Raw genomic sequence first — 14,956 nt, 5'->3', positions numbered from 1 at the left:
CCCACAAGCAGCAGATTGGCTCCCATCTTCCCCCTGGCTCCGTTCTCTCTTGGCCAGACTACTGTCATCCCCACGCTCCGTCCGGGCTCTCACTCTCTCCCCAGGGCACAGCATTTTCGCCTCACTGGCCCCGTTTCCCACAGTAGCCCAGTCAGGGCCTCCATCTGCTCTTGAAGCTGAGTGGTCTTGGGGAACTCCCTTTAACTGTCCAGGTGCTGCCCAGGAAGGGACTGTAGGTAGTAGCCTCACACGTGTCCCCGAGACGGGGGAGATTTCATTTTGAAACAGGCATTGGAAAGCTGGACCAGGCCATACAGATTTCATCTGTTCTCCCATTGTGTGCTAACTGATCTCACAGCAAAGATATTTCCTTTAGAAGGTGTGATCTGTTTCATGTAAACATTAGGACGACAGACAAGGCTTGGAGCCATGAGATAACAGGGCGGGGCGGGGGGGACTATTCATCCTTGCCCTCAGTCCCTAACCCCCAACTCCTCCTTCACCTCCCCGCAGAAGGAACCATTCCAAGTGCCTGGTCCATTGCAAGATGGGCGTCAGCCGATCTGCGTCCACCGTCATAGCGTACGCCATGAAGGAGTTCGGCTGGCCCCTGGAGAAAGCGTATAACTACGTGAAACAGAAGCGCAGTATCACGCGGCCCAACGCAGGCTTCATGAGGCAGCTGTCTGAGTATGAAGGCATCCTGGACGCGAGGTGAGCGAGCACCTAGACACAGGCTGGCAGACGAAGCCAGGCCTGGCAGGAGCTCCCACAGCTGGCAGCCGGCCTCCTGGGAGCTGGCTTATAAAAAACAACTATTGTTTGGGCTCTGACTAGTGGTTTCCAGGAGGGATCCGTTTTGATTTGGTTGGCACATGTAGTAAGCTTGTCTCGCTGGGCGAGGGAAGGTACTTAACTGCTCACCCAAGCATGTCCTGGTATGTGCTGTGGGGCTTGAGCGTATGTATCCATCTCCTAAGTACCTGCTTTATGCCATACTCAAGGCTGAAGAGGCCACTGGTCTGATACACCACAAATGAGCCCTCAATGTACCCCAAGCCCAGTTCCATCCTCTAAGCTAAGGATTTGACACCCAGGCCTCGGATGCCGGTGGCCCCTCGTGTGCCCGGAAGACTAGAAGTGATGGGGTCATGGGTTGTTTGTATTGATGGTGGTGTTATTCACAATAGCACACAGGCAGAAGACACCCACGAGTCCTTTGTTGGATGGGTGGATCGACAAGCGGGGAGAGCATATAGAAGTCTTCCTCTGGAGGAAGGCAGTTGGATGAAGGAGCTCCTGGTTAGATTGCCTGACCCAGAAGTTCAAGGCTGGCCTCTGCCATATATCAAGATCCCATGTCCTCACCCCATAAAAGGGCGAGTCTGACGTGTAGTACATTCTAAGCAAACTTTGGAGCTCTCAGGGGAAACTGTGTGGCCCCATGCTTGCATGAGGTCCCTAGAGATGGAGAATGTGATCTTGGTAGCCAGAGGCTAGAGAAGGGACAGTGAGAGAGTAGTGGGTGGTCTCCATTCTGCACCATGAACAGTTACGGTGGTGCAGTGTCGGGAATTGTCCTGCCAGGCTGCGTAGATAGAAGCGGTCAAGGTGGCGCACTTTACTGCAATTTAGAAACTGGCGTGGCCTTGTGAGGATGCACAGGCAATCACTACAGGTTCTTAGCAAGCTGACTTCCAGGAAGTTCACAGATGAGGCTGCTAAATCTGCTTCCCCACCCTCAAAGTAAAATTCAGCTTCTTGTTTTACGAGTGAGCTGACAGGTTGTCTCGTGTCACACAGTGACTTCAGGTATGCCAGGAGAGAGGCTGACACCCACATGTGTTGACTGCCACAAGAGAAAGCAATTGTTGCAGTGGCCCCTGTCAGGGAAGTAAGGGTTCCCTGGAGGTCCCACGCTGCTGGGACAGATGCCAGTATCTGAGGACTTACTTTCTCCCAGCTCCGTGTCTAGCCTACACAAGCGGCCACCTGGATTATTTCTGAATAGCATTGGAAGTAATCCAAAGGCGGAGTCCTTCCACCCCTTGGGCAAGTTTGGGGAAGTAGGGGTGCTCTTACCAGGTTAAACAGGCTGAGAGAACCCCCGGCAGCCAGCTCTGGACTGTTACACTGTTTCAGAGTGTCTGTCAGGTCTCAGGCAGAGGAGGTAAAGTAGGCATTGCTCTCCCTCAGCCTAGGGAACTAAAGTGAAGGTTGCCTGACGGGAAGTTCACCCGATGCCTTTGGCTCTGCAGCCTAACCGAGGGTCTCCTGCAGGCAGGCCCACAGCAGCAGGGTGTGAATCTGGATTGCAGTCAGTGGAGGAAGTCCATGGGGCACTGGGATACAGATGAGGCCCTGGGCTGAAGAGCAGTGGCACTTTTCAGCAGGCATGGTTGTGGTTGCTTCTCCTGTCTCAGCCTCCCTCACACCCCGTGGTGTTGGTTTTACTATGAAGCCCTCGGGAGGTGGAGGCAATCGTGGTGATTACCTGTCACTGTAAAGTTCTTTCTCTCTTCGTGGTTTATACCTTCAAACATGGTATAAAAGCAATACTAGCACTGCCCCTGACTCGACAGCCGCTGACGGTTGATGCTTCTGGGGGAAAGCTCTGGCATGGCCTCCACCCATGAATAATGGCAGCATAAGCCAGACTCAGTGGGTTAAAAGACACACAAATGGGGGTGGTGAGGCTGGGGTAAATATAATCAAGTATATGATATGAAATTCTCAACAATTAGTAAAAAATAAAAATTTTAAAGATTATTTATTTTATATATGTGAGTACACTGTAGCTATCTTCAGATACACCAGAAGAGAGCATCAGATCCCATTACAGATGGTTGTGAGCCACCGTGTGGTTGCTGGAATTGAACTCAGGACCTACCTCTGGAAGAGCGGTCAGTGCTCTTAACCGCTGAGTCATCTCTCCAGTCCTGGTGTGTGTGTGTGTGTGTGTGTGTGTGTGTGTGTGTGTGTGTGTGTGTGTGTGTGTGTGTGTGTGTATGTATGTATGTATGCATGCATGCATGCATGTGTATTTTGTTTTGTTTTGTTTTTAATTCCATAAGGCTGGGTGTGTAGCCCAGTGGTAGAATGCCTCCTGTCAAACAGAAGGCCATGGATTTTATCTCCACCTGAAAATAATGATTAAAATATCAGGAGAACTCATTCAAGTCAGGCATGAAATCCCAGCACTTGGAAGGGAAGATGTAGAAGAATCAAGAACTCAAGGCTAGCTTTGGCTACATAATAAGTTTGGGGCTAGCCTGAGAGTGCATAGACCTTGGTTCTTAAAAAGAAGAAAGAAAAAAGAGGAAATTATTTAAAACAGACCTGTAGTCTGTGCCTGAAACAAGTCCTTGGGAGAGTGTTCTGGGATCTTCAAGGGGATGGTCACGTTTGCCTCATTACCCTGGTGTGCAGAGGACTTGACATACACCTCCCACTTTGACCCCTGAGTTTTCTCACACTGTAGGTGTGAAAAGGTTGTTACTCTCACTGTTCGGTCTACACGGGAGTCAGAGCCCACAGTGGTGTGACTAGATTCACACAATCAGATGAGCGCAAACAGGAAAGTGGGGGGAGGGGCAGCCTCCCGTCAAAACTGCCTCTGCATCAGCCACATTGTTACTGCATGGTAAACAGTTCCGAAAGGATGCTCCTGAAAGGATGCTCCCATAGGCAGTGCTGACTCTCATCCCTGGTGAGTGAACAGAGGGAAGTCTACTTCCCAGCCCTGTCTGACTCCTACCTGCTAGGACCTGCTGGTGCTGCTCTCAGCTCACCTCCTGCCCTTTCTCCCCACAGCAAACAGCGGCATAACAAACTATGGCGCCAGCAGCCGGCAGATGACACCGACACCGCAGCAGAGCCCAGTGAGCTCTTGCCAGAGACCTTGGATGTTGCCCTGGACACTCGGCTGCCCTGTTTGGATGATACCACCCACCCTGGGCTCCCGAGAAGCCTGGCCCCAGGAGGACCCTCCCTCCCCTGTTGTTTCCGAAGACTCTCGGACCCCCTCCTCCTTCCCCACCGTGAGGATGTGGGCGACCTGGTCCACTTAGAGGACCTTGAGAGGGATGCTTTGTTAGCGGAGGAGGCGGAGGCTCAGCCAGCGGAGGTGCACAAGTTGGTTCAGCATCCCCCGGAAGGCCCCAGGCCGTGTGAGAAGGATGTGAAGAGGAGACTGGAGTTTGGGAGCCCCAAAGGCCGCAGTGGTTCCTTGCCTCAGGTGGAGGAGCTGGAGAAGGATGGCAGCCCAAGAGCAGGGAGGTGGAGGGATGGCTCCACCCAGCTTGATAGAAGTTCCCTTGACCAGGAAAACCTTAACAACAACAACAGCAAGAGGAGCTGTCCCGATGACTTTGAGGTAGGCTGGGGACCCTTGTGGGGAGCGGCGAGCCTGCTGTGCCACCTCTACCCGACCTGTAGCCCTCTCTGTACAGGTCCCACTTCAGCCCATAGAGTTCATTTCGGAGGGTGGGGGACTGCTATACCTGCCTATGTAGCGTGTGCCTGGCTAGTGCATACACCACGTATAAGTCACACCCATGGCTTGCAATACCCCCCTTATCTAAGGTGGGGCTCCCGAGTCATGTCATTATCCCAGATGACGCCGTTGATACGGGATGTTCCAGATTCATCTCACCGAACCCTCTATAGCCCTTGTGTCTCAGATGGCTTTGAAACAAATCCCAGAGGTGTCATCTCCTTCCTAAGTGGCCCCCTGTGACAGAATGACAGTGCGTATGGGTTAGCTTCACCAGGCGTCCCGTCTTCAGACTCTCAATACTGAGCTCTCTGTGTTCCCTGAAGCTTCCAACCTTGAGGGGTGACGTGCAGTGTGCCTTAGCTACAACCTTCAGGCTGCTCAGAAAGTCGCTGGTTCTGGGCCGTCTTCCTTGTTCCAGCATCTGGCAGTGTGACCTAGAAGCAGGGCTGTTCTTACAGAGGGCCAAGGGGTCTGCACTCTTGGGCTCTGCGCCTCGGGTACACCAAAGGCTTGGGGCCAGGAACTTCCGTGTACTCTGGCCATCCCTGCCACTCCACAGGCAGTGATGACACTCAGTGGGGACACCGAGGTAGAGCGTTGGTTTGTATTTAAAAAAAAAAAGACAAAAAAGACCCAGCCACCCCAGGCGGTCCACTTCTGGCCTCTAAGTAATAAAATATGCTCCAGACCAAAGAGGAACTGCGTGCCTCCCGCACTGCCCACCACTTCCCTCAGAGAGGACAGATGCCGCAAAACTCCTTTGTCTGGGACCGTCATGCAGTGGTTAGGCCAGTGGCCTGACTGTGAGTCACTGCATGGTGACTTGGGGAGGGCCTCAGCGGACTTGGCAGCAGAATGTAGCAGGACGAGACTCGGACATGTATAGCCATTCATGTGCCTAGCTCTCTTTATTAACTATGGTGTGTCAGGCTGGTGTGGGGTTCTGCTCTGTGTCTCTGAGCCCCATATGTATGGGGCAAAAGGAAGGCGAGCTTACTAGCAAGGGCACCAAAGAGGACAGAGCTTGACCCAGATGGGGTGGCACGTTACCCGTGGCCTGGTGGAGAGCAACTTGCTTGGTCCAGGCTGAGGAGCCGTGCTGAACAGAGGGCTCTGATCCTTGTGAGGGACAGTGGCTGCGTGTAGGAGGCCACGTGTACTGGTATGTCGGTGCGGCTGTGTGCCACGTCCTGGACACACAGGGAAGTGCAGGGGACTCTAGGCAGAGGCAGAGGTGACAGGCTAGGCTGGTGGGTAAGAACACAGCCTGGGAGCCCGAGTATGGAGTTGGCTACACAGAGTGATATTAACCTCTTGGAATTGTGGAAAGAGGTCACCAAGGCTGCACACGGAGCAAAATTATGAGAGACCCCCCCCCTCAACCTGGCATCTGCAAGGCTGCCTTTCCCGCCACCTGTGGGGTCTCACCGTCGGGCAACTGGAAGAGAGCTGGCTCCTCAGCCACCCTTACCCTTCTTACCTCCAATTACAGGGAGGTCAAAGAGAAGTCCTTGTCCTATTCTCCGAGGCCCCAGTGACCAAAGGCAAGTCCCTTGGGAGACAGCATAACGTGTAGTTAAGTATGTTGGAGTTTGTGTTGGAGGCAGTCCAAATACCATGTCTGCCTCCTCCCTCCATCGTGTCGACCATGGGTTCCTGGGAAGTTTCTTCTGATTCAGACTGCAGTTATCCCCGCAGCAAACTCCCTCTGCCCGGGAGAACCCTCTTTCTATGGTGTGGTCGGGATCAATTCTGTTCGGTTCTTTCTTGTTGTTTTAAATTCTAGTTGTTTTGTCTTTAAACCTTACGTTTAATGGCGTCTCTGCGTGTGGATATATATGCACGTGAATGCTAGTGGTCACGGAAGGCGGAGGCGGCGGAGATGCCCGGGAGCTGGAGTTTATGGGCAGTCGTGAGCTGTCTGGCATGGGTGCTGGGAACTGAACTCAGGTCCTGGAAGAGTAGGAAATGTTCTTAACCAGTGAGCTGGCTCTCCAGATCTATCAGTCTGTCCTGCTCGCCCGTGCCTGCACCCTGCTTTCCAGACCAGACCATGGCCAGGGAAGGGTCATCCTGGTGGGTGGTGGAAACAGACTGAGAAGCGGCATCCTGGGAGTCTCTGTCCCAGCCCTATGGCTTAAGGTTTGCCCAGGACACCACCGTTTTGGCTTGTGGAAAGTCAAGACTAACATCTCTTACACTGCGCTAACTTCTATTCATGATCCAATGTGTCCCCCAAAGGGTCTGTACTCATGAACAAATTAAATGAAAGCACTGCCCCTCCCCCACCACAGTGCCAGCCAGCCATCCTCCCCTCCCCCGCCACGGCCACCCTCTTTGTGCTTTTTGTCTTGGGATCACACTGCCTCACTGTGCTCTGTCTGTTGCAGCGTGATGCCGTGTTTGGAATCCTCAGCAAAGTGAAACCTCCTTACACATCCTGTGCCGACTGCATGTACCCCGCAGCTGGCGCCACTCCTGAGGCCTTCATGGAGCGGCATGAAGACCCCAGCTCCTCTGCCATCTGCACCCAGCCAACCTTCCTCCCCCACGTCACATCTTCCCCAGTGGCCCATGCGAGCAGCAGGTCCCGAGCTCCAGAGAGGCCGGTCTCCAGTCCAGCCAACACCTCTCCGTTCCTACTACCAGCAGGCTCCAAGAAGCCAGATGTCAGTGGCTCTGGAGCCGGAGCTGCCCCGGAACCACCAGCAAGCCTTCTAGAGCCTTCCAGAGAGACCTCAAAGGCTCTTTCAAAATCTCTCCTGTTGAAGAATTCTCACTGTGATAAGAGTGCAGCCAATACAGAGGCGGCGAGGGAAGAACCGTCAAGCAAGAAAGATCCGAAGCCGGCCAAGGACCTGAGGCTTCTGTTCAGTAATGAAGTGGAGAAGCCGACCCCCAATAGCTACCTGATGCAGCATCAGGAATCCATTATTCAGCTGCAGAAGGCAGGCCTGGTCCGAAAGCACACCAAAGAGCTGGAGAGGTTGAAGAGCCTGCCTTCAGACTCACCGTCTACCTGCAGGGACAGCGCCACCAGCAGGCTGGAGGCCAGCATCCCCGAGGAGGGCCAGGAGCCTGCACACCCAACCCTGTGCAGCCAAGCCGGGTCCGAAGAGAAGCCCGTAGGAGGGACCTTGCAGAAAAGCCCGACGTCTACCCTCCTCCGCCTAGATCACACCAGTAACTTCTCGAGAGACTTCCTGAAGACCGTGTGCTACACCCCCACCTCCTCCTCCATCAGCTCCAACCTGACCCGGAGCTCCAGCAGCGACAGCATCCACAGTGTCCGAGGGAAGCCAGGGCTGGTGAAACAGCGGGCCCAGGAGATCGAGACTCGGCTCCGCCTGGCCGGCCTCACCGTGTCGTCCCCACTGAAACGGTCCCATTCCCTCGCCAAGCTGGGAAGTCTCAACTTCTCCACGGAGGACCTGTCCAGTGAAGCTGACACGTCCACCATCGCCGACTCGCAGGATGCCAAGTGCGCTCTCTCTTCCTTCTTGTCCGAACCCCAGGCTGCACCAAGGGACCCCGCTGCAACCTCCAAACCATCAGGGAAATCTGCCCCAGAAAACTTGAAAAGCCCATCGAGGGTAAACAAAAGCTGACTAGCTTTCAGCTCTGTGAGGTTTTTATAATGTCCTGACCTACTCTCACGTCTTGATTTGTGTTAACAACTTCAGTCTTCTGAGCTTTCCCCACTGAGAGCCTGTGAGAGGGGACACAGGTGGGGGGGCCTGGGCAACCTGGAGACTGTCAGCCAGGAGTTCCATTCAGATGTGTGCACACAGGCTGGGGCAGTGTCTCGGTTGTTAAGAGTGTGTGTCTGACATGCACCAAGCCCTGGGTTTGATCCCCAGCAGCCCATAAACCCGGGCATGGTTGTGCACACCGAAATCCCAACACTGGAGGTGCACGCACAAGGATTAGAAGTTCGGAGTCATCCTCCGCTACATGGTGAGTGCCAGGCCAGCCTGGTGAAGAGGAAAAAAAAAAACGTGCGCGTCCATACAAATTCCTCAGTTTGCAACATGTAAAGAGCCACAGTGGTAAGGTCACTGCAGCCTGCGGTCCCCGTCATTCCGGTCCTCGAGGGAGACTCCTCAGAGGACAACACAAGGCCTACCTCTCTGCTCACTGTGCATTTTGTTTATAAAGTAATAATGACCAAGGCTCGTTCTGAGGAACAACGCTGTGTCCAGAAGGGATTTTCCAAAAGAACTGGGGGTGGAGGTGGGGGATTGGGTTTGGTTTTGGTTTTGGTTTTGAGAGGGGGGTTGCAGAAGTGTCAAGACTTTGAACTTGACATCCCAAGAACAGCCAGGTGATATCATCAGAGGAAGGCACTTAGTGGCAGTGACCTATGTAAAACTCCATCCTGGTGCCCACGGTCTCGGGTACGGGTTCTCAGCTGCTGGCCTCAAGCTCATGTCACCGAGTCACAGAGGCACTTCTGAGCCTCACCTGCTGCTAACAGGGATTGGGATGACCTAATCCGGAGGTGGTGGGTCTGGGGTGTGGATCATCCCTCTGAGACACTGTAACCCCCAGACTCGTTAGGCGCCTTCTCCACATTTGCTGAGAGGAAGGGCAGGTCAGCAACGGGTTACTTTCTTACAGGCCCCTCCCCAGGAGCCACTCTGAGAGGAGCGAGTGTGTTGAAAAGCTACAAGGATGTTTACAGGTGTCTCTTCCTATGGGGAAAATACAACACTGCTTCCTTGTCCCCAGCTCCCCCACGCTGTAATTATGGGGCCCAGTGTGAGTGCAGGTTAGCTCAGTGAAGCAGGATGCTTGGGCTCTGGGTTCAAATACCAAGCCTCACCTGATGCCCGTCATGAAAAGGGTTTTGAAGAGAGACAAGCAGAGAGGCAGACAGCAGAAAGCCTTGACTCGGTGTTTGGCCGACGGTGGCCCATAGCCCTGCGAGATTACCATGGGCTCTGTTCATGTTTTGGGGTTTGGGTTTGGTTTTGGTTTTCTGAGACAGATTTTCTCTGTAGATCAGGCTGGCCTCAAACTCAGAGATTTGCCTGCCTCTACCTCCTTAGTGCTGGGATTAACAATGTCTGTCTGTCTGTCTGTCTGTCTGTCTGTCTTTTTTCTTCTTTTCTTTCTTTCTTTCTTCTTTTCTTTCTTTCTTCTTTTCTTTCTTCCTTTCTTCTTTAATTTCTTTCTTTCTTTCTTTCTTTCTTTCTTTCTTCTTTCTTTCTTTCTTTCTTTCTTTCTTTCTTTTTTAAATTTGAGACAAGGTCTCACTAGGTAGCCTCTGCTGTCTTGGAACTTTCTCTGTAGACCAGATAGCCCTCAAACTCAACAGAGATCCATCTGCCTCAGCCTCTCGAGGGTTTGGTTTTTGTTTGTTTTGTTTTTGAGGTAGACTCTCATCCTGTAGTTCAAGCTGGCTTCAAACTCACAGCAGTCCTTCTGCCTCAGCCTCCCAAATGCTGAGACTACAGGTGCAATCCCATCATGCCCCAGGCTTGCTTGTTCCATTATTAAGGGTAAATGGCTCTGGGAGTTGTTCCACGGGCTTGTGGTCTGCACTTAGGAGGCTGAGGCAGGTCCGTCATGAGTTAAAGGCCAGTCTGGGCCACAAAGCGAGATTCTACCTCAGAAATAGTATGGAACCTTGCCAGAGATGGTGTTCCGTGCTTCAGATGTCTGCTGTGGGCCCTGTAGAAAGCTTGCTAACTGATTTCTGCGATGTCCCAGGGCTGCTTGCAACACTGCAGGAGGACGGGACGATTTGAAGGCTGTCTTTGCTCCTTGGATATCACAGACCAAATCCTTCCATCCTACACTGCAAACTTGCCAGCCTGCCCCTTTACCTCATGGGCGGATGGAGTCCTTGTGACCACAGCTCCGTCCTGCGGTTGGCTGGGTCAGCCAGACAGTTCGGTGAGACCACAAGTCTTCAAGGATACGGCGTGTTGTGGAAGCACACGGAAGGGGGTCCTCCCACACTGGTTAGAACGAACAGGGTCTCAAAACGGCCATCCTGGCGAACGCCCCGAGCTTCTCCAGGATCCAGGCCAGTTCTCTTTTCATTCTTATGGGGTCTCAGAACTTTTCTCCCTGGTGATCATCCACTTATTCCTGAAACCCTGTGGTTTTTTCCCACTCTCCCCTCAGCCAACAAAAGCAAAAAAAAAAAAAAAAAAAAAAAAAAAAGGCCAAGTTTAATATACATCGCCAAGTTCAATTTCACACAGTGGGTCAATTTTTGTGTCAAAATAATTCCTTAGATTTGGTAATGATAGGCTTCCGCTGTGTTTTTTAATCCCATCTGTAAGAGCAATGGGATTTTGAAAACTTTTCATTTTGAAAACTGTAATTTGTCCCGTTCTATTGAAAGAGTCAGGACAGGAGGAGAATGAATTCCAGCAGGTCTTGGGCTCCAGGCAGACACCTGTCGTAGAAGCACTGGTGGAGCAGCCAGCGGCACAAACAGGAAGCAGGTCACCGTCCTCAGACCAGAATCCCTGGCCTGTGTGACAGTGTCCTTTCTTCCTGGAGGGTTGGCTCTATCTGCAAACACAGTGAATTGGCATTTAACCAGAAAGCTTCTGTGAAACTGTCCCGCTAAGCCAAGGCAGTGACAACTCCCATATTGTCTCAGGAAAAATTTGTTCCCGCTAAGCTTGGTGGCACACACTTGTGGTGCACAGATGGGTGGATCACCGAGTCCAGGGCTATGTAAATCCTGACACTCCCCCCCCCCCAAAAAAAAAAAAAAAAAACAAAAAAACAATATTAACTTTGCAAACTGCTCCATGCCTGGCTAATTTAGCCTTGTGTATAGTCTTAGCAAGCAGAGGTACCAGGGATTTATGCAGCGGGAGCCACCAGTTCTGATGACTACCAGTTTCACTGAATGTCCTTGCTGAATGAAGAACTTTCTGCTCAGCCTGATGGCCCGGGAACTTTACCTAGCCTCCCAAAAGCTGAACCATGTGGCGGCCTTGCCATTCATCAACTCAGAAGGCTTCCTGAAGTGTAAGGGCAATGATACTGGGCAGAGGGGGCGGCGGGAGGGAGTGGGGGGAGTCCAAATGCCTGATCTTAGTGTGAACTAAGAGCAAGGTGTCTTTCTCAGATTCCCCCACTCCTTGTTCTCAGTCTGCAAGTCCTCCCAACCACACACACACAGCTCATCCCTGTGGCTCGGCCATGCTGGTCTCTCACGGGTACCCAGAGAGCTGCGCGGCTCTGCTTCCCTCGATCAGCAGCTTGCTCTAGCTGAAGATCCAGCCCAGCATCCTCTGCCCTAGAAAAGCCCAGAGGATGGAACCAAGTTTGGAGAGATCAGATGTTGACAGCCACCCTGTACTTTTGTGCGCCCTTCTCAGGGACCACCCCGGAAGGCTTGCGAATCTCCTGGTCTTCCGGAACCATTTCTCCTTGTGATCACAAGATCACAAGAGACATCACACATCACCCCCTAAAGGAGTTACTGTCTACCTGCTGGCGGTTATTGGTGTGAGAATTCATTTCCAACCCAAATGGGTTGGCTGACACTTGGGGGGGGGGGTGGCTCTTGAGACACGTACAACCCCTTCAGGGTAACCAGAGTACCTAGGACCACTTGCCTGACCCTAGCTGTGCAATCCAGAAGAGTCAGAGAGACCCCCCACTCTTCCCCACATTGGCTCCAGTGTCACTGCTGGTGAGGGAGACTCTCGGTCCCACCCACCCTAGAGGCTAGGTTCCTGCTGACCATAAGACCAGACGAAGGTCATTGGTGTCCCCTATCCAAAGCCCCTTGTTTTTGCTACTGTGGAGGTGTGATTGAGAGTCCAGTGTGCATGGAGATAATGTACATAAGTATATGTGCATATACCTTGTGTGTGCATTATACATATACATACATAGAAGTGAATCCTGCTCGAGCAGACCTGGTGTGTGCTGTTCCTCTCCACACACTGTGTCCCCCAGCTTTTCAGGGAAGTCACCCTGGACCCATCTGCAGGGACGCCACCAGGGGCTATCTGGAGAAGGGTGACCACCTCAGTTCCCTTTTGCAGTAGATACCACAGCCCCTCCTCTGGTCCCTGTTTTAGACACAGCCTCTGCCACCCTGGCCATTGGCCTTGTTGCATGAGAAGACAGCTGCTTCCCCCTCTACCCTGTAATTATTCTTTGACAATTGAGTGCCTTAATAATCGTTTACAAATACTGTGTATTTATGCGCAACCGTTCAACTCTCATCTTTCATGGCTGGTCCTGGTGGTTAAGACGTGAGTGATTTCCTCCCCACCACCATCCATCCGCTTGTGTTAATCTGCTATGCAGTTGACACTGTGGACCCTGACTACCCCACAGAGCCTGCTAGAAATGCCCCACAGCCATGCCTGCATCAGCACATACCACACCCTGAGGTAGCCAGTGAAGTGATTTGGTTTGCCAGGCAGCCAAGGGATGATGCAGGCCCAGCTCTCCCTGAACCACAGCCCAAGACCTCCCCTGAACCCCTCAAGGTAGCCCTCTAGATTATAGAGGCTTGCCACCACCTACCCACCCTTCATACCCCATCCTCCTCCTCTGCCTGTGTCCTGAGCTCCCTTATGAGTCAGGGGTACAGTGTACCTCAGAGGAGCCTCTCCAGACTGCATCCTTCACCTTTCAAAGGCCGCCGGCGTGCCGGGTTCCCTCATCACATTACAACTTTGATGGGTTTTTTTGTTTGTTTGTTTGGGTTTTTTTTGGTATTGTTTTTCTCATTTTTAAAATATATATATATATTTAAAAGGCAGTATCTTTTGTACTGTGAATTTTCAGTAGAAGAGGCATAGTGCACTTTTGTTTTTTACTTCTGTTGGTGTGTACTGTATATATATATATATATAGTCTGCGTGCTTCTCGTGATGAGAATAAACACTTTCTTTATAATGTCCTGTGAGTGCCTGTCTGTACTGGGTTCTGCCTCTAGTGCTTGCTAAGACGTCCAGTGTGCTATTCCCTTGTCATTACTGTGAGCACCTTTGTTTTTTAGATTTTTTTTTGTACCTATGAAGTTCAAGGCTCTTCTCAACAGTTGCAGGAGTTAGACCCAGAGAAGCAACGCTGGCGCCACCCCAGAGTTCTCCTTTCCAGTGCCGTTGCCTGTGGCCGGGATTGGACAAATAGAAAGCAAGCTGGCCCTAGTGGTGCCCACCTTTAATCCCAGCACTTGAGAGGCAGGGGCAGGCAGATGTCTCAGCCCAAAGCCAACCTGGTCTACAACAGTGACTTCCAGGCCAGCCAAGGCTACAGAGTGATATCCTGTATCAAAAGAAACACACCCCCCACATCCCCAAAAAACCTAAAAGTATAAAGCGTCTTGAGTCCTTAGCTTATAATTGCAGAGGTCTCTGCACTGGGCTGTGTGCGTTGCTTGCTTCCAGGGTCCATGGCAAGACAATCTGCCATAAAGGAAAACCACTGAAAACAGGAGCTGCCGGGAGGGACCAGAATGGACCCCAGTATCCACCTGAAGGATACGATCCCAGTGATCCAGAGCTCTTCCGTTAGACCTCTTAAAGTTAACATCAGCTGTGACACTACTCACCGAGTGGCCATTGAGACACAGTTTAAGGTCCCAAACGCAATACCTGGTCACTGAAGAAGTCAGGCTGCCATGTCTTAAAAATGTCTAGCCCTAGCTGTGCAGTCCAGAAGAGCCAGGGAGACTCCCTCTCTTCCCCACGTTGGCTGCAACGTCACTGCTGGTGAGGGAGTCTCTTGGTCCCACCCTTCCAACCTAAAGAGTAGGTATGCCAAACACTCTGGACCTACTGTGTGCACCGGGAGGATCCATAGTCCAACACTCAGATGCTAAAAGTTCTTCAACAAGTCATTCTTAATTTGTCACTCAACTGGGCACACAAGAGACCGATGGATGTAGGTGTATTACCTCACCACAGTGAAGCTGACACGTAAACAGCCCTGGACCAACCTTTGTGGAAGCCAAAACTAACTGGGAATAATTTAATGTGAAAGCTAAGGGAAAGGTTAACCAGGCACAGTGATGCTTGCCCACAACCCCAGGACCTGGAGTTGGATGTTATCCTTGGCACTTAGCAAGTTTGAAGCCAGCCTAGACTACGAGAGTCCTTGTTTCAAAAAGAAAAAAGCTGCCTGGGGCCGGAGCTGGGTATGGAGGCTCACATCTGCCAACACCAGCACTTGGGAGGCTGAGGCAGGAGGAGTGAGTGTCTTGAGATTCAGGCCAGTCAGGGTTTGTATTCTTGCACAAACATCATGACCAAGAAGCAAGTTGGGGAGGAAAGGGTTAATTTGGCTTACACTTCCACATCGCTGTTCATCACCAAAGGAAGTCAGGACAGGAACTCACATAAGGCAGGAACCTGGAGGCAGGAGCTGATGCAGAGGCCATGGAGGGGTGCTGCTTACTGGCTTGTTCTCCATGGCTTGCTCAGCCTGCTTTCTTATAGAACCCAGGACCACCAGCCCAGG

At 52.0% G+C, this 14,956-nt stretch overlaps 1 protein-coding gene across 3 annotated transcripts in view; it reads left to right on the top strand.

The window, feature by feature from the left end:
* Positions 1-13,394, top strand: part of Ssh1 (slingshot protein phosphatase 1) — a 57,139-nt gene extending 43,745 nt beyond the window's left edge. For 2 of the 3 annotated variants that reach the window (XM_076922451.1, XM_076922452.1), the window contains 3 exons: positions 514-714; positions 3,814-4,375; positions 6,889-13,394. In XM_076922451.1, the coding sequence (XP_076778566.1) occupies positions 514-714; positions 3,814-4,375; positions 6,889-8,106 (1,981 nt within the window). In that variant the 3' untranslated portion in view covers positions 8,107-13,394. The remainder of the gene's footprint in view (positions 1-513; positions 715-3,813; positions 4,376-6,888) is intronic. The other variant, XR_013106975.1, reaches the window with a different exon arrangement.
* The last annotated feature ends 1,562 nt before the right edge of the window (positions 13,395-14,956 follow it).

The sequence above is a fragment of the Arvicanthis niloticus genome, chromosome 24, assembly GCF_011762505.2.
Source record: "Arvicanthis niloticus isolate mArvNil1 chromosome 24, mArvNil1.pat.X, whole genome shotgun sequence".
Classification (NCBI taxonomy): domain Eukaryota; kingdom Metazoa; phylum Chordata; class Mammalia; order Rodentia; family Muridae; genus Arvicanthis; species Arvicanthis niloticus.
Note: the sequence above shows the minus strand (reverse complement) of the source record. Positions and strands in the feature narration are given on the sequence as shown.